The sequence below is a fragment of the Neltuma alba genome, unplaced genomic scaffold (assembly GCF_004799145.2).
Source record: "Neltuma alba isolate B1F8T4 unplaced genomic scaffold, ASM479914v2 tig00012009_pilon, whole genome shotgun sequence".
In the NCBI taxonomy this organism is placed as follows: domain Eukaryota; kingdom Viridiplantae; phylum Streptophyta; class Magnoliopsida; order Fabales; family Fabaceae; genus Neltuma; species Neltuma alba.
The window spans coordinates 766,680-786,490 of record NW_021636580.1 but is presented as its reverse complement, the minus strand read 5'-3'; the positions used below and the strand labels follow the sequence as shown (position 1 = coordinate 786,490).

At 37.7% G+C, this 19,811-nt stretch overlaps 3 protein-coding genes across 3 annotated transcripts; 2 read left to right on the top strand and 1 right to left on the bottom strand.

Annotated features, from left to right (window-relative positions):
• Window positions 1–6,511: 6,511 nt before the first annotated feature.
• LOC114721084 (lipid transfer-like protein VAS) lies at window positions 6,512–8,037 on the bottom strand. The gene is made up of 3 exons (XM_028906901.1): window positions 7,583–8,037; window positions 7,379–7,420; window positions 6,512–6,823 (listed from the first exon to the last, which is right to left on the bottom strand). Exons 1-3 carry the CDS (start codon window positions 7,953–7,955, stop codon window positions 6,726–6,728), a joined length of 513 nt encoding a protein of 170 aa, XP_028762734.1. The 5' UTR covers window positions 7,956–8,037; the 3' UTR covers window positions 6,512–6,725.
• A 2,530-nt stretch (window positions 8,038–10,567) lies between these two features.
• LOC114721072 (uncharacterized) lies at window positions 10,568–13,151 on the top strand. Its single transcript, XM_028906885.1, has 8 exons — window positions 10,568–10,785; window positions 10,886–11,032; window positions 11,118–11,215; window positions 11,656–11,728; window positions 11,810–11,870; window positions 11,968–12,053; window positions 12,162–12,251; window positions 12,857–13,151. The coding sequence occupies exons 1-8, from the start codon at window positions 10,681–10,683 to the stop codon at window positions 12,917–12,919; spliced, it is 723 nt and encodes a 240-aa protein (XP_028762718.1). The 5' UTR covers window positions 10,568–10,680; the 3' UTR covers window positions 12,920–13,151.
• A 2,191-nt stretch (window positions 13,152–15,342) lies between these two features.
• LOC114721067 (legumain) lies at window positions 15,343–18,397 on the top strand. Its single transcript, XM_028906873.1, has 9 exons — window positions 15,343–15,609; window positions 15,732–15,896; window positions 16,457–16,613; window positions 16,727–16,812; window positions 16,907–17,106; window positions 17,212–17,260; window positions 17,350–17,559; window positions 17,638–17,844; window positions 17,919–18,397. Exons 1-9 carry the CDS (start codon window positions 15,385–15,387, stop codon window positions 18,099–18,101), a joined length of 1,482 nt encoding a protein of 493 aa, XP_028762706.1. The 5' UTR covers window positions 15,343–15,384; the 3' UTR covers window positions 18,102–18,397.
• Window positions 18,398–19,811: the final 1,414 nt, after the last annotated feature.

The following is a 19,811-nucleotide window of genomic DNA, read 5'->3' as shown; positions in this document are numbered from 1 at the left end:
ACCTATTTGACTGAGGAATAATTGAAGGCTAGTTTAGAGTTTGAAATGAGAGGCATTTTCTGGTGGCAATTAAGTCATCCAAGTGTAAATCACAGAACGCCAGTCCTGTTTAACAACCTTGATGTCCAAGTTGAAGGGCAACCAGTAACCATCTCGAGCTTCCCAAGCCGCAATTCTGCTTTTACCCCTTTTCTACACCTTCCTCACGAGTCATAATGATGCCAACCATAATTTTGAGCAAAACAATGGGTTTAATTTTTTATTTGAAATCAGACTCCCTCATCAGTCATCATTCTCCTCTGTTCTACAATAAGTTTGTCATCTTTTCTTTATAAAGCCCTCAACTTTCTACGTTACCCCATCCATAATCAAAACTTATACGGATAAAGTTTTGTATTTCCTATGATCATTATTGAAACCAGGGAAGAGAAGGTCAGAAGTTAATCTCACGAATCTGGCTCTCGGATTTTCTGGATAAGGGTGAGATGCATATCTCCCGAGGACTAGAAGCCTAGAGGGTAAAGAATAATTAGGTGATTCTTCTTCAATGGAACATTTAAGATTATTACACTTTACATGATTCAGTGAGAGAGGAAAGTTGGAGATTCATTTTAGGACCCAGATGAGTGCCCCCTCTCCTTGCTGCTGAATAATTTCCACTCCCATCTGCATAAATTACCTGATAAAGATGCAGCTCAAAAATGGAGAATATAAATATGGGTATAAGAGCATAGTACGTTGGTGACACAATTTATACATGCTCCTTTCTTATTTCTTTCTGTTTTAAATGTAAGGACTAATTATATAATTTATTTTAGTGTGATCTTAATTCTTTTGTCTCCCACATATATTATTCTTTCTCAATTCATATTGATTGTATACATAAGTAAAAGAAATTTTCAATGGAAGTAATTAAAAGTAGGGATATTTTGAGAAACTGAAACATATTTTATATAAATAATTAACTTAATTAATTTTTATATTTTATGTGAACTAGTTATCTTATTCTTACATTTAGAACCGAATGCATATATCGAATTTCGGAGCAAATTAGGCCAACTTATCTAACGTGAACCAACATAAAAATTTGGAAGGAAACAATTGAATATAATTGATGCTTTGTGATATTACATAGACCACTTGTTATGTATGGGTTATGAAGCAACGCTGCGTCTCCACAATCTGGGATCTGTCTCTTATGTCGTAGCAAAATCTGCTAAAACTAAACCGCAAAAGAGATAAGCGTGACCTGAAGAGATAATTGAAGGGGGGGGGGGGAATCTAGTTACAAGTCGGTATCTTTCACCCCATGCCCAAGAATATCTTCCGGTGACCGCAGTCTTCTTGTCTATATTTTAATTGTTATCATTGTACTCACATTACAGAACTGGATGTCTTTTTAGACTAAACCTTTTCATCTCCACGCTGCTATAGGCTGTATCGGAGTTTAAAGTTCGGTCAGTTTCGTGGAGATACCTGTTAGTATTTGTCAAATTATGCCAAACTCTCTGTCTTTGGTATCTCTACAAGTAATAGATATGAACCTAACGCGAACCATGAAGCAGGTTGCTTCATCCAATTTTGTTCAATTCTGGGACTGTTCCGTTCTCATTAAATAATTTGTTTGTTCATTATAAGATTCACTGCTGAAGAAAATAATTCCTGGTGCTGCGCCCATTGATAGTTATCCAGTTTTGCAGATTAGAAATGATACAAACAGGTGCCTAAGCTTTCTAACCATTAAAATAGAACTCCTTTAGCTGTAAGCCACTGAAGCAATTAAAGAAGAAGAAGAAAGCCATGGCCAATATCTACAATTTCGTGCGAAGGAGATCATATCCAAGTCAGATCTTTTATCACCTCATGATGTCTTGATTTTCTTGTGATGCATGGACTTCATGATTTATTTACTAATTAAATATAGCATTTTATTATACATGGCACCTACAGCTTAGGTTGTGAGTAGTTACCAAACCCAATTTTTGTTTTTCAAATATCTGACTTGTACCTCTTGGTTTTTGTGGGTATGTGGACCCTCTCGTTTCAACCCATTTCTAAGCTCCATTTCTTAGGAGTACTAAATGGAGAATGACTCTTGTCAGCACAAATTTATGTTGCCTTAGTTCACAAATCTAAGATTGCTACGTGTCCAAAATCATGCTGGAGAATTGAATTGGCTTGCAAGGCACCACATGTCACAGATTAATTTCATTATGTATTGATTCATCAAAAATATAGAGGATTAAGAACTGTACACAAATACGTAGCCCATAAATGGACCAACTAGGATATTTTATGTGATGAAGGCAACAAAGACCACGTATTACAAGTTGCTGAATCTATACAAAAACACAGGAGGCAGCAACCTGCGAGACAATATTGAGCTATACTAAAAGTGAGTGAAAGTTAGGTGGAAAGACGTAGAGTAATATGCAGCAATGATGTATAAGCTAATTAAAAGAGTGACATTGCTTGCAAGGTTGGGGCTGTCGGCTTTAGAATCTCAGTATCAGTTACTGTAGCAGTTGTGACTTCATTATCACCTCCGCGACCCTCGCCCAAACAGTAAAATTCTTTGAGTAGAGAGTCAATAAACTACCTCTCTTTTTTCTGCAGGGCAATCTCAAGAATATATTAAAATGAATAATGATACCAAGATATTATATTCAAAGCTTTGTTTCAATTTAGGGGAAAGCAACAGGATTAATTGTTCGGGAGTACAGGAATAAGAAAATCATGAGCACACATCATTCTGTCACTCGTGCGACTGGATTATACCCATTATACTTTATTAGTATGGTAGGAAACAGAAAGAGTACCAAGAATAAAACAAACAAAGGCTTGTCACTGTCTCTTTTTGGAGGAAGAGGTTCGACGGTTAAGAAGTCGGTCCAGATGTACCTAAACATAATACCAAGTTTCAAGGGGGAGGTCAGAATTCAGCAACTGTAAGAAAAATGGGAAACGAAAATCACTGCTAAAAACCAGATTACAAGTATAGTCAAAGATTATACACAATACAGAATAGGTGTCCTGTCGTAGGCCACGCCAATCTGAAAGAAGATTTTCAAAGGTGTAATATATCGAACCATTCAGCAAGCAACAGCGGTATTATGCTGATTAATTGATGAGTCTTTAATATATTTGATGTCACATGTACTCAATAGCCATCAACTTGGGACATATTAGAGTTGTGAAAATTTGACTGTTTAATCATAAGAAGAATTTAGTCTTATTAATGATGAGTACCAGGAGGAATAAGGCTGCTTCACAGTGGCTCATGATATATTAATTAAAAGCAAAGTCCGGGGTGGATTCAAGCTAACATTCTGATAATCAAAGACCAATTATTAGTAATGCTAATATATTGTGAACCGTGATTAAAATACAATAAAACCAATAAACACATCAAATAGAGAATGCACTTGCGCAATTAATGAGTAATGTAGTCGTCACTTGGACAAACATTACGCAATAACCTCATGGAGTGATTGTAATGGAAGAATTTGAGAAGACTAATAAAGCCAAAAGTTGAACTTTTAAGTGCTCTTGGCTTTTAGAATGTTAGTGCAACCTTGTGTTGTCCTGTGCACGTTTGAAGATGGTCGTTCATTAACAAATTGAAAGAGCAGAGCATTCGATTAGGGTCGGGACTGCAAAGTCCAAAATTTCAACAGCGTAATCAGTGGTGTGACGAACAAATCATTGATGACACAACAAACATGTACATCAAGTATAGCCCAGTTGGAAAAATAACAAATTGGTAAAGAAATGAGAGCTCGAACTCTATTATTCACGGTTCATATTTTGTTATACTTAAGCTGACCGAGTCCCATATAAAACCAGATAGACAGAATTTATTTTGTTTGTAAACATATTCAATCCCTCGGGTTGACGAGAGCTGCATTGCATTTAATGTGGCAGACTTAAGTTGAATCGGATGGAGTTCCTTCACATTGCCAAACACCCATCGCTGAATTTTCAACATCCCAATTTCTTGGTCCAGAGAAGATGTGAACGAAAAGTGACGACATTATCGGGCTCGAGAAAATAAAGAGAGAGGGACGGCTTACCTAGAGATTACAGTAGACTACGAGACAAAGATAAACTGGTGGTTCATGTAAAATTCCATTCTACGCAAGCATCGGATGCCATTAATGTGCAACGCCCAACAGTTGATGAATCATTTTCCCCCGTGAAAGGAAAGCTTTGAGTTTATACATGAAAATCAGCACGGAAAGGTACAGCTCGGACCTCTAAAAAGTCTAAAGGCAAACCACTTGCGTTTTTTGGAAAATTATTGACTGCTAATTTCCCTTCAAAATAAATCTTTTAATAGTTAATCTTGCAAGAGATTCTCCAAATCTGAGATCAGAAGACCTTCACGGCAACGGAACCGAAACGGACCAGTGAATCACCGCCTCTTTATAGGTTTTCGTTCTGTTATTTGCTTTTTCTTTCAACAGGTGAATATCTATCCACAATGCGTCACAGGACCACAGGCCTTAAAGTAATTCAGTTTTTTCTTTAGTTGAGACTGCAAGTCTGAAAAACAGGATAAATATAGCACATAAAAAATAAGAAAAAAATTAATCATTTGTTCCTTTTTTTCGAGCCAATAATCAGTTGTCCTTAACACCTTAAAATTCACCCTCTATAATTTTTTTATATTTAAAATGTTAATTTCTATATGTTAAAAAGCATAATTATAAGAGTTAAAGTTATTTCTTAAAATTACTCACTAAGATTATAAGAAAATTTTTATGATACTAGATCATATGAAGATAATATTAAAGTTTGGATCAAATCTAGCCCTAAATATAGCTCTTTTTTTTATATTAAAAAAAATTTAAGTGGGTTGAATCCTGAGACCTTATTAGGACCATGACATACTTTCAGGTTTAAAGAACACTTACAGAGACACTCATAAATTATTTACTAATAAAATTTCCATATCAATCACGAGATTTGAATTCATAATGAGTTATGAGCTGATTTCTCACCTTTACTGCTCCATGCCGGTCAGCTTTTAAATATAGTTCATCGAATGTTAGAAAGAATACGTGACAGGCTTTTTCACCAAAGAAAAACCTCAAGGCCCAGCCTAATTATGAAGAGGCCAGGAATGTGGGGCCCGATACGTTTGGGTTAAATATTTATATTTTGCCCCTTGCCCAATTAGTAGTTTACTTGGGCCAAAAAAGAAGGTATTATTTTCGGGAAAAAAGAACAAGATATTTAATTCTCCTTTCAATAGAAAAACATTTGTACTTAGCTAAAAAAAAACAAAGGACTGATAAGCTGAAGTTAAGGTGGTAATCTAAGTCATTTTGCAAGAATAAAAATATAAGTTCAAATCTCAAAAAACACACTTATTAAAAAGGCTTTGCCCTTAAACGCTTCCGACTCGATAGAGATCAGTTTTAAATCTAAAATTCAGGTAAGAAGGTGAAAACCGTAGAGGACAAGAATATTGCAAACGGCTACCAATTAATACCAAACAATAAAAAAAAAATTTAACTGGAGATTACTGTTCTTTCATGTATAGGAATTTTTTTTACTATGTGGAAGGAATTATTTTCGTAGGAAAATGATGAGGTACATGTTCAAACACAGCAAATTAAAACAAAAGCAACACGAATACAAAATTATCATGGTAGACGTATAACAAAGACAGTTGAGATAGATAGAAAGCATGTACCATTGTTGAAGACGTTATCTCAAAAGATATAGAGTAACGATAGAACTAAACGAATCTAATCCTCCGTTACTGGTGTTTCCCTCTCTTCAACAGTCATCTCAAAGTACTCCTCCGGTCTTAATTATAAGACCCAATTGATTTATTTGAAGAGATTAAGGAAGTAAGTTAAGTTGGTTATTTGTAATAAATAAGTGTTGTCATTCCTAAAATATCCTTGCTAATTAAGTATATTGGCTAAAACTATCATTATTAGAAGGATTATCTTGGAAAAAAATACATAAATATAAGAGACAAAATGAATTTGGGTCTTATAATTAGGACCAAATAGTCAAATGGGGTCTTATAATAAGGACCGGAGGAGTATATCCGTTTTACTTGAACAATTGGCAGCCCACGGTAAAGCATCATCTTAAGGGAAAATGACTAAATTATAGACTATTGTCTTCTCCAAAGTCTTGGTTCAAAACATAGACTTGGCCCTTCACATGATCAAATATTGAGGTTCCTATATATATAGCAATCCCATTATAAAAGAACGTGTTAGAACATAATCATACTTAGTCTCTTGTAATATGTTAAGGAGAATATTTTTTTATTCTTTTCAGATTCTCTTTTATCCCTCAGGGCCACGTAGCCTTATTCATAACAAACTTATTTGTCCTTTTCTGTATACTGTTCATTATTTAATGAGAACCAGGGCACTATCATTCTGTGCCCGTATTGATACACCTTTTTACGTTTTGTGCTTTGCTTTTCTTTCTGAACATTCAAGTTTTGAGATGAACTTTCATGATTACTTTGAACTGGAATCAATGTGCTTTTAATGAATGTATTTATTGTGATCCCTGCCCGTGATCAGTTGACCAAGTAGCATAAATTGGCATTTAATAAATTTCAAGCTTAAGTATTCTGAATCCAACAGGGCAAAACATAAGGCGAAGAAAAGCCAGTACGTGGTAATAGAATAGGGACTATTAAAGCAGCCGTTTTCAGAAATGGAAAATGCTCCTTTCCTAAATTCTAGTTAACGAAACAGCATAGCAGAACAAAACAGGAGAACCAAAGAGAGCCCAATAGTGCTTGGCACTCTGCCTGCATCTCCACCATCAGCTCCGGGCGTTGCTGAAAGGCCAAAATGGAAAAAAAAAAAAAAGGGTTATTATATGAGTCGATAATAAAATTGCCACTCATAGATATTGGTGCATGATGTGAGTTTGTGATATGGATCGATATTTATCATCTGCATTTCGATTTCTCAACCAATTGTTACTGCTTTTTCTTAACTTGCTTCCACAGTTCCTAAGAGTCATCTCATCTATACGAGCAAATCCGTGTCCACTATATATCACTGACTTTACTATAAAACTAAACAGCCTCTTGAGTTTCAAAAAGAGCTGCCAAAATCTCAACGTCTCCAGCTGGAATGAAGTGGTCATTTCACTTTTTTGACTTTGATTATTTTCCAGACGCGTAAAACTCGCCATGCATTTGGCAGTTGTTGAAGAACAAACCCTCATGATCAAGCAGGATAATTACATCCTCAGCTCCCCCCCCCCCACCTTGTCAGCTGAAGGACGTCTAAAATAAACCTTAACGTACAAATTAAGCCCCTCCGTTTGGACTACTTAGAAAGAAGGTTTTGGAAAAGTAGAGTGACGGGATAAGAGTTATCCATACCTTGGGACAATGTCGCTTGAGTAGGAGGAGGAGCAGAAGAAGCTGGAAGTTGGTTTCCCAAGAAACCCAAAACGAAATAAAGATGCAGTTAGTTGTTAACTGATACAAACCAGAAGTGACATGAGGATGTTCATATGGGCGATAATGAGATAATGAGAAAATGAGAGAGGAATAAGAAATGAAGGAGGAGAAGTATATATGTACCTTGACAGGAAGCGAAAGAAACGGTGAGACCGCAACGGCGAACGAGACGAACACTAATAGTGCGGTTGAGACCATAGGTTTGAAGGAAATCAGTGTTGGCATATAGGTAGCAGAGGCAAGAAAGATCATTAATGACCATCTCTTGGAGAGGGTTGCAGCATTTGAGGGGAGGATTTGCAGAGTCCAGGAAGTCTAAGCATGGAACCAAGCTCTGAGCACATCCTGCGTCAATCTCTGCCTCTCCCACCGCCATCATCATCACCATCACCGTCGCCGCCGTAGCCATCACCGTTGATCCCTTATTCCATCCTCCTCCGCCACCCATGTTCTTCTTCTCGATCTCTCGCTTTGATCCTTCCCTCTTTGATTTCATTCACGCCTTCTCCTGATCAGTTTCATTGTATTTATATACCTCCCTCGTTGCCTTCCACCAACCAAACATGCACGCCTCTCTATGGACAGTGCCTTCTTAATAATTGGCAACTTGGTTTCAACCGACCCATGTATGCCGCGGCTACTGCCGTTGTCAACGTTTCTTGCATAATACTCGCCAACTCGTTAAATTTAAATAATTGGTCTTCCATCAATTTTGAAATGTTATTCTCGTATATTATATTAAGTAGAATACGAAAGCATTTTGTTCGGTGGAATCAACAACATGGCATCTTGTTTAAAAAAACACATTGAGTTGACTAACACATTAATTAGTGTTCGGTGACGCTTTAACAACATTGAATCCGCGCACGCAAACTTTTTTCTCAATTGAATTATATTCAATTGGGTAACGGTGATCATCCAAATCTTATATTTCAAGTACACTAAACACCCTAATTTTATTTTTTGCACATCCAACACATCAATACTACCCCGGTCTTTAATTAATATAAAAGATAATTGATTGATTTAAGTAGATTAAAAAAATTTGTTAAGTTGGTTATTTGTAATCAATGAGTATTGTCTTTTCTAAAATACCCTTGTTAATCATATATATTGGCTAGAATTGACATTTAATGAAATATTTAACATACATAACTACTACAAAAACTACTTTAAAAAAATGAATAAATATAAAAGACAAAGTAAATTAAAGTATTATATTTAAGACCAAATTAAAAATCAAATTAATTTATATATTAAGGACCGAATGTAGTATTATTTTTTTAGTTATATCTAGTACTCTACTAGATAAAATAAAAATAATACTAGAGCGTTGGATGCACATAAAAATAAGATCTTGTTGCTAGATGCACTAAAGATAAGTTCAAGGTGTTTGATGGACATTTATCCTGTATTCTTTGTTATCTTAGGTCGTGAATAAAATTTTCAATGAGATATTTGATGGCATTTGAAATATTTCTGGGAAATTAAATGACAATAAGGAGAATTCCTAAAATTTGCCTGGGCCCTAATTTTCCATACGAGGATGACCATTATCTCATGTAATTAATAGCTTCAAGGCTTGCTTGCTGAGTTGTTTGCAATGGTGACCGATCCAAGTTCTATTTCCTTTTCTCTCATTCCTCGTGAGGGAAATGATGCTGCCGATTTCCTAACTGCTATAGCTTCAAAGGAGTTGGGACCTAACGGCCTGATCTTAGCATCTCCACCTCTTCTAGCTCATATCATCATTCGTGAAGCCACTATTGATGAAGAATTCAGTTTTGACCAGCTTGTTGCAGAGGCCGAAAGGGAGGGGATGGGTTGGTTCGCTTTTGTCCTGTTAGCCCTGTCATTTGGTTTTCTTTCCTTTTAATTTTCCTGTTTGAACTATTACTTCAGTCTCGTTTCAGTTAACGAAATATGCCTTACTGGTTTTTTAAAAAAAAATGATTGCATACCTGCAGTTTCCGAATTCCGAGTTGTGTGTGTATTGGCCTTCATGTTTGTGAGTTGGAAACTTGAAAGCTGACGTTATCCTGTTCACCAGCAAAACGACAATCCCATTAAGACGGGAATATAGCTTGTTTTGCATAATAATGAAACGCGGAATATACCTATCACTATGTATATTTAAATGCGCGCATTATCTTACTATTCATGCACTTCCTATTGCCTTTATTTATATATATATATATATATATATAGGCACACACACAAACCTGCATTTGGAATTAAACTTGGAGCATATATCGCACCAAAAAAGTTAATTACAAAATTCGCAGCACAATAATCGTCCCGTTGATTTGCAAATTTGTGAGCAATTCTGTGTAATAATAATAATAATAAAAAAGACATCCCTTATATGACTATCTGGTTAAGTTTGCTTTGATATTGGCAGGCCCAATTCCTATCGGTACTTAAGGGACCAAGGTCATTTTCATCATGACCAATGCCTATTGGTAGCAACTAGAAATTCTGCACCTTGTAGAGAATGAATTTTTAAAAATAAATTTGAAGCTATTCTTGATCATTAATATATATTATAAATATACATAAACATAGATTTATAATCTTCTTAAGGTATTCAAAATCTTGGTTTGATTTGGTTAGAGTAAAAACTAAACCAAACCAACTGGTTGAGGGGAAAAAAAGGGCACTAATTGGCTTTTTGGAACAAAATTAGTTTAGTTCCATTTCCTGAAATTCGAACTGTTTTATTAATAATAATGAAATTTTTATTATTTACACTTATGATGTACTTAATTTATCACATATTTAATAAATTATTTTTTTACAAGTTTAGTATTCTATATTATTTGTGTGCTAATTGATCTCAAAGGGTTCTCAAGTCAAGAAACAAAGAATACAAGCCTATTGGGCTTTTCAAACCAAATCATTGTAAAGCTTGATTTTGGTGGCCCCTGCACATCTCAAAGGTCAAAGCCTTGGGCTAGGACGCCTGGTGCGTTTAAAAGGCCAGCCCAATAGGGCCGAGCAACGTGTTTTTGCCAACCGTGCAGATGCCCCCCAAAAAGAAAAAGAAAATAACAAAGGGGGAAAATGAATTTGGAAAGCCCCGTTCCGGGCTTCCCCCTCCAGGTCATCTTCACTTATTAGCGCCATCCTCAATTTCTAAAGGATAAAACCGCACTGCGTTCCAACTTCTGAAGCAAAATCTGCAAGGCTTTAGACTCGTGGGGGCGTGGGCTGTGGCGTCAATGGCTGCCTTTAGCATAGGTATCGTTCCAACAAGTGTTGCTGCTTCTTCTACTGCAAGGCTGAACTACGCTCATTCCAGAACCAGAATTTCTTGTATTGGATGGGTACGCACCTCTTCACATTTCTCTTCCCTTCCCTTCCCTCCCTCCTCCCACCCAATTCACCTCTGAATCCAAACTTCCTTCTTTACTTGTGCCAAGAAAGGACCCCGAAGGCGTGCTCGGACCACCCCAAACCGGACACCTTGCTAGACTTGAGTTCAAGAGACGGCTTGAGAGAGATGCAGAAGCGCGCGAAGCCTTCGAGCGTCAAGTCCGCGAAGAGAAGGAACGCCGTCAAGCTCTTCGTCAAGTAATTCTATCCTTGCTTTCTCACTTTCTTGTCCTTTCTCCCTACTTCCATCTTTACTTATACGGTTCCCGCTTTGGTTTTGTAGTCTCGGGATGTTCCGGATACGCTCGAGGAGCTCGTTGAGTACTTTCTTGACACTGAAGCCCAGGACATCGAATTCGAGATTGCGAGAATGAGGCCTAGGTAGACCCTTGCCTCCAAACATCATACGATCACTACTTTTTCCAGCTTAAAAGTTGCAATTACATAGCCTTTATCTTGTGTTCTACTTTTTATCCCACCAAGCAACTGATTTTATTTGTTTAAATCCTGTGTGCCAGCATTTCTAGTATATTTACTCCATAATTGTTGCCAGAATCCTCTGAGAAAGCTTCTACAGGTCATCATTTTGGCATAGAATTTTTCCGTTAATTAACTCAACAAGAAATTTCATATTTTCTGATCGTAGGCCATAATTCCGGTGGACCGCAGAATTTCGGGAATTCTGTCCTGTTCTGTTCTTTTTCAGTTTCGGGTGAATCGAGAATTCTGTCTTCGATTTCACCAGAGTCTACGCAATTGGCTTGGCTCTTCTGTCTGTTATGCATCCTCGCCTCTTAGGCTCTAACAATTTGCTTTTGCAGACTGAATGAGGAATTCTTTCAGCATCTGAAATTTGAGTTAGGACAACTCCGCTTCTCTGTTTCAAAAACCCAGGTTCCTTTACATAAACTTGTTATATGTGGTTCATATATGTTACGCTAGAATTTCATTGCATGAAAAGCATGGTTTCTATAGGACATGGAGGATAGACTGATTGAGCTGGAGGCTCTGCAGAAAGCCTTACAGGAAGGAACAGGTTTGTTAGACTCCTCTCAAGGGGGGAAAAAACCACATTTTAGGACTTAGCTCTTGCTCAGCTACTGTTAGCTCACTCCTTCATTCTTCTAATACAGAAGCCTATGATAAGATGCAGAGTGAACTTATTACGGCCAGGGCTAGCCTAACCAAAATCTTGTCATCAAAAGATGTGAAAGCAACTGTACGGCCTGATCACTCATTCTTTGAAGGGCTAATCCCCCTCCCCAACCAAAAAAAAAGAAAAGGAATTTCATGTGTAATTTAATCGAGTCGCTTATGATGAATGCAGTTGCTAGAAATGGTCGAGCGCAATGAAATCAATAGATCCTTGTTGGCTCTTCTTGATGAAAACATAGCAAATGCACACAAGAGTAACCAGGTAATAGCAGTTGGAAGTGTTTTTATTCTCCCCGTCTAATAGTATAATTCATGACAGTGGCATTCTAGTTCGGGCGGAATTATCCCATAATCACTCACTAATAGCACGGTACCATTCTTTACACCGTTTTCATGCCATATTATGGTACCTCCCTTCTTTGTACCTTATCATGCACATGCGTAATGTTACAAGTAAGTATTGATGACTCGACTGCTAGATCGTGAGCCCCTGCCTTCGTGTTGTTCTATTTCTTTTATTTTTAGCTATTACCAATTCTGTGACTAGTCCTGTGCATGTCTCTTACAAGTCACATTTTTCAACTTTCTGTGCTGGATCTGTACACCATACAAGGTCGCACTGCGCAAAGCTTTTGAATCAGTAGAAATCATTTACTGAAATGTGGTACCTGAGCCACTTGTTATGAGAGTGACATGTCTAACAGGTCATTATCAAGCAGAAGTCTGTCCATCATAAGTTCCAATAGGAAAATATTAATAATTAGCCTAAAGACCATTGAGAATGATTTGCAGAATATGATAATTCTGAGGACCCTTGCTTTGTTTTGCATTATGAAATGACATGTTTACATATTATCCGAGTTGCAGAAACAGGCTGCAGAATTCATGGAGAAGCTCCGGGGGGCTGTTGTCAAGTTCATTACAGTGTAGCTTAGTATGGTGTTATATTCGTTTTCTTCTTCACCATGATGATTTCTTTTTAACTTTTGAGGCAAATTAGGCAGCGATCTTGCCATGTAAATTTCACCGTAGCATGTCATAACGCGCAACCAAAAAGGTTGAAATTTGAAATGAAATTATTTCTTTGTGGGAGGACACGATATACACTCGATAAGTCGATGGAGATTGATTTTACAAATACTAAATATACTTCGCTGTTAAAGAATCTTTTTCCATTAAGCCTGTAAATACTTATAGATAGCACTGTGGGGTAAGAAATCTCAAATGTTATTGTCCAAATTGGAGCAAAAATGGGCTAGGTCAGTAATGCTTCGTCGAATGTCAAGGTTCATTTGAACAATCAATGCTTGTGCCAAGTTTCCCTCAATATCTGCGATTTCTTCTGGAAACCCTCAAAATAATATAAGCCTTGCACAGGATGTATGTCAAAATTCGGGAGACAGACATTAAAGGCAATGTACTTTCATTTTGATGTCTCCAGCCTACAGACCCCGCATATCTCAGGTATATCCTACGATTCTGGTTTTTTTTAGTTGTCATTTATGAGAAGAGATTTTAGTTCTTTTTATTTGTTACTTGTACAGTTTTTAATACTTCATTTCCAATTCTGTCCCTATTAATTAAGGGAGACGAATGTAAAAATGAAAAGAGGAGGAATGGGTAAAAAATATATATATTAGTTATTTAATAAGGGTAAAAGTAAAAGATTTTATAGATTTAATGATATTTTTAGTATATGAGAAACTAGTGACAATTTAAAAATACCAGAGTGGTACATTTTGAAGTTCCACTTCTGATTTCCTTGCTAGATTAGCCCAGGCTGCTGAAATTAATTTTTGTATTCATGGTTAACCTCTACTTCTGTGCCCAGAGACCGATAGTGACGGGGAACCTGATGTATTTTTCTGTTTTGAGTAATGTTATCCAGTTTTGAATTCCAAAAAAAAAAAAGTTCACTTCTCTAGTAGCAGGGCCATCAAAATGGAGCTTGGACAAACACACGAATTTAATTTTCTTTCTCGTGGAGGGGGATTGCCTAGACAAACACACTAGTCGAGGTGGAGCATTATTTTCTTATTTCACTTTTCACAAATTTTAATGGTATATTATAAAATAAAAGCTTGAATATATTTCATGCTTTCTACGCTTGGCCAAATCATGGAAGCTGGATATTCATCAAGCGTATGAGGAGAATACCGCCACGATCGTTTCCAGTGAGAATATGGATGGAGAAACATAGCTTTATGGTTTCCACGATAATGGAATAATGGAAAACTGGAGCCCAGGTTCTTTAAACGTAGGGCTTAAATTGACACCGCTGAAGCAAGAAGGGAAAACAGAGGGTCGGTTATACATTAAAGAAGGTGAACTCCGTAATTATATACTCCTCCGGTCCTTAATATAAGACCCATTTAACTAATTTGATTAGATTAAGGAAGTTAGGTAAGTTAGTTAATTATAAGAAATGTGATATGTTTTTCCTAAAACACCATAATCATCTTTCTTAATACCACATCTCCCTCTTCTACTTGATTATGGTTGAGGGAATATCTATGGGGATAATTTAGAGAAACTTGATAAATATAATAAATGGGTCTTATATTTAGGACCAAAATAAACTCAACAATGGGGTCTTATATTAAGGACCGGAGGAGTATTTTAATTTTGATAAAATATAATTTTCAGTATATTAATGTTATGGTCAACCTGAGTTAAAGTCATTTTTCATCAAAGATCAATCCTTCAAATTGTGGTTAATTTTGATTAGTCTTTATTACAATTACCAAATGGCAAAATCATAATCACATCAGTAACACGTCATCTCTAACATTCTAAGTCAAACTTGACTACTAGTATAATTTCGAAGATTGACGCTTTAGTTAAAATAACTCCGAGATTATGGACTCTGAGCATTAAAAGTACTAACTGGAATATGGAATCTGAGCAGGGTAAGATTCCCAAAGCACAAAGCCCTATTGTCTATAGATATTAACTACGCATCAGCGCTTTATTTTCAAAGTTTGGGTTATATGGATAAGATGCATTTGGAACAAGGCAAACTCAAGTTGCCCTCGAAACAGACATTTCTTTCCTTTTTGTTGTTTTCCAGAAGTAAAACTTGACTTTAATAGGCTAATAGACACAGGTCAGATTTTGTTGAAGAAGAAACAATAAAACCGAGTACAGAGAAAGATCTGGGCAGCGAAATTAAACGAGACACGTATGCCCACCTGTTGCTTGCTAGACTGCGAAGGACCCCACAATCTCACGCGTGTCAACCTCTAGTTATGCATGGCTTCTCCTACCATTTCTTCTTAAACCTTCCCTCCTCCCACCCCTCTTCCATGCCCCAGATCTCGCTTTCCACTAGATACTCTTCTCTGCACTGTACCTCGACTGCCTCTCATTCGTCTTCGCCCGGTTCAGCTGCCACCATGGCGGTTCATGGCTTCGCTTTCAGCATCAAATACGCCTTCTCCTGGACGTTGTTGATGCTGATTTTCCTAGGAGGGCGTGAAGCCGCGAGGTTAGAACGGTGGGAGTCGGTGATTCAATTGCCTACTGGGTTGGATGAACCGGTGGATGTTGACGGAGAAGTGGGCACTCGATGGGCGGTTCTGGTGGCGGGTTCATCTGGCTATGGAAATTACAGGCATCAAGTGAGTTTGCTTTTAAATTTTAACTATTGTCTCCCTTCCCTTAATTTATCCGTATGAAATAATCAATTTTAGGGGAAGGGAAGAGTTTAATGATTTGAAGATACGTATGTATGAAAGTACAGGCGGATGTGTGTCACGCGTACCAGTTGCTCAGGAAAGGAGGACTGAAAGAAGAAAACATAGTGGTGTTTATGTATGATGACATAGCCACGAACGAGTTGAATCCCAGGCCTGGAGTCATCATCAACAATCCAAACGGACCAGATGTATATGCCGGCGTCCCTAAGGTATTCTTTTCTTTAATTCCTTCCTTCCTACATTAAGTGGGCTCGAAGTCTGCAGCTTACTCATATCACCTCCATGGGACCAAGTGCTTTTTATCAGATTCCTTAAGCCTGCAGTGTGCAATATTATTTTCCAAACTGCTAAAATTCTGTATTATCTATTTTTTTCTGTGAAAGAAGTCAACTACTTGAAAGTTGAAAATTATAGCTCACTTTTACGTGGAAACTTGAATAAGTTGATATTATTGATCAGTAACAATCTAACAGAGGACGTTACACTGCGCTCCTCTCTTGCCTTTAATGTATTTGATGCAGAATATAGGGTTTTAATTATTCAGTGAGTGTAGCGGTAGGACTAAGAGTATGAGTCCATGAATGGCTAGTTCAAAAGCATATTCCTGTGGTTCCCGCGGATATAGAGTGGCCACTCGGAAGTTCGGTCAAAAGCTGAATAGATTAAAAATCAAAGAAAAAGATTAGATTATAGCAGATACCGTTATGCTACTTTATTGAATGAATGGATTTGATGAAATTGACATATTTATATAAATACTTGGTTGCAGGATTACACAGGAGAGAATGTGACGGCAGAGAATCTGTATGCAGTTATTCTTGGGGATAAGAGTAAAGTGAAGGGTGGAAGTGCGAAGGTGATCAACAGCCAACCCAATGACAGGATTTTCATCTATTACTCCGACCATGGAGGCCCTGGTGTTCTGGGTAAGCACAAAGCTTGTTGATTTCTCTCTATTCTGTCCAAACTGCAAGCATTTTTTTTCCCCCCTGCAGAAGCAACCAGAGATAGAGCTCATTAATTTTGTTTTCAATTACAGGGATGCCAAACTTGCCATACCTTTATGCTAAGGATTTCATTGAAGTTTTGAAGAAGAAACACGCATCCGGGGGCTACAAGGAGATGGTGAGAAATGATAGGATGTGAATTGCCTGTCTGAAAAGGTTGAAGCTGCTTAATGGTAAATATTAACTGAAGATGTTGCATTTGGGTTGTGCAGGTTATATACGTAGAAGCTTGTGAAAGTGGGAGCGTATTTGAGGGTATAATGCCCAAAGATCTGAATGTGTATGTAACAACCGCATCGAATGCAGAAGAAAGTAGCTTTGGAACATACTGTCCTGCGATGGAACCTCCTCCTCCTCCAGAATACATCACCTGCCTTGGTGATTTGTACAGCGTTGCTTGGATGGAGGACAGGTGTGCATCTCATTTTTTCCTTCCTTTCAAAGTTTCAGGGTCTTTGACATTGACATTCATCTTCTAAATGTGGAAACTAATCTCTGGCGATTGACTTCTCTGCAGTGAGACTCACAATCTGAAGAGAGAAACGATAGAGCAACAATATGAGACGGTAAGATGTAATCATACACACACTAGATTTATTGGAATTTGGGAGAAGAAGGAAAAAAAATGAAAATGGTGCGTGATTTGGTTGTGCAGGTGAAGAGGCGAACTTCCAATTCAAACACCTTGTCGCTTGGTTCTCACGTGATGGAGTATGGGGACACCAGCATCAAGCCTGAAAAGCTTTATATGTATCAAGGTTTTGATCCTGCCACCGTCAACTTTCCTCCTCACAATAGCAGGCTAGGAGCGCAAATGGAAGTCGTTAACCAGAGAGACGCAGAGATTTTCTTCATGTGGCAAATGGTCATCATCTGTCTCTTATGAAATTAAACAATCACTCCATGACCATTACATTGAATCAAATTTGATTTGGCATTTCAGTACAAGAGATCAGAAAATGAATCGGAGAACAAGGCAGAAATTCTGAAGCAGATCAAAGAGACGGTGAAGCACAGAAAACATCTAGATGGTAGCGTGGAATTGATTGGAACGTTTCTATTTGGACCGGCAAAAGGTTCCTCTATTTTAAACTCAGTCAGACCATCCGGATTCCCACTGGTCGATGATTGGGAGTGCCTAAAATCAATGGTAAACAGGACTTCTCTAGCTTTGCAATTATCTTATAAGAACGCATTAAATTGAAGTTGAACATGGGGTTGCAGGTGCGGGTGTTTGAAACTCACTGTGGGTCGCTGACTCAGTATGGCATGAAACACATGCGTTCGTTTGCCAATATCTGCAACAAGGGCATTTCTGAGGCCTCCATGGAGGAAGCTTGTATGGCGGCCTGCACTGGCTATGATACGGAACTCTGGCATCCATCCAACAGGGGTTTCAGTGCTTGATCTTTTTTGGGTTCTTCTTAATTGCAGCCCTCATACTGGTTTTTAGATTGTCATCTTTTATGATCATTTGTGTTGAGTAGCTAAATACCCTTATAGTCTTATAGATACCACTTGTACCCTCAAATGTTGAATTTTGGGCTTACACTATTGTCGTTGACCTTGGGGTGTGTGGTGTGTAGATGAGCCGCTACGTGGGAGATAGGGAATTAGTAGGAATGTTCATTTGGAAGAAGCTATAATATGTATCACGACAATTGATTTGGATAATACTATATGCGACAGAAAGTAATGTCGGATAACAGCGAGCTGGTCTAATTCTAAAGGAAAATAAAGATTGAAGATGAAGAGATTTTGGATTTCAAACATAATGTACGTGCTGTTATAACTAATTATTGGGCGAAATCCAAAGTATAATTGACGCCTCTCTAAGCTGTTTTTTTTTTGGGGGGGGGGGTGGTTCGATCTCATGGCGAGCCAAAACCAAGGATCAAGAACCTGATAGTGAAAGCAAATTAGCGGGGAACTGATGGTATCTTCAACTCTTATCACCCTTAAAATTATGGAAACGTAGCAACATTGAATTGACTGTTAACAATGGATAAGTTGGCGAACCATAAATAAGTTTCTATCTCGTGGGAAAAAATATCCTGTACATTTTTCAAAATGCCCACCCAATTCACTCCTCTCTCTCTCTCTCGTCTCGCCGATTGGTTCTCTCTGCAGTGTTCATTTACTTCCAAACCCAAAATTTGGGATGGCGAGTTCTGCCGTAGAGGCGAATAGTCTCTTACAACCTTTTTCAGTTTTTCCATCGCCTTGCTTTCTCCGATTTTTGCTCTTCTCTCCGTTCTTCCTACTTCTGTTTTTGCCCACGTTGGTAACTGCCACCACGACAGGTCGACAGCGGTGGCGGTGATGATTATCAAAAACCAAAAAAGTTCGGCGTTGATTTTTTTTCTGGTTACATGGTTCGGTGTTTGATTAAGGGGAAAAATTCTGTCACTGGGTCGTTCTTTGGGTCGGAACATGGTGTTGTATTCGACTATCTTTTAGGCCTTTAATAGTTTAATCGGGCCCGCCTGAATATTGCCGGGCCTTTAATCTTTCACCTATGAGGGCTCCCAGCCTGCAACTAATAGAGTAATAGACACGGAATTTTTTTGTATTTCTCCTTGTTTGCCCAGTAGCATTCTAACAGTGAAAAAATGAATTAAGGAAATTTGCCTTTCAAATCAAGATTAACGCCTCTCTATGATGCAACTTTTTCTTAATCCCGTCGCAATAAAGAATCATGTGCCCGAATGCAATTAAGAAATCGGTGCCTTGTTTCTATAAGTTAGTTTGCAGGTTAGTCAAGTGGAAATTTTCTTCAATCTTCTTGAGAAAGGCATCCTATGCAAATGAACTTGTTGCATTTGGAAAATATAAACTATTTTAAATGTTAGTCCTAATGTTTAGAAGCACGCCATTAGTCGAAGCAGACAACACATGCGCCTCCTTAACTAGTAAGTCAACACACTATGGTTTAGATTGATTTAATATGTGAGAAATTAATCTAAACAATGATGATAATTAAATCAAATCCTGTGGAGCCCATGATGTTTAGATCGGGTAAAAACTCAATTCTTGAATCTTAATACAAGCAGGGAGCCCAGGAGAGGGAGTGAAAAATAAACAAGTAGGAGAAAGTGGTTGTCACATGGTTGTAAT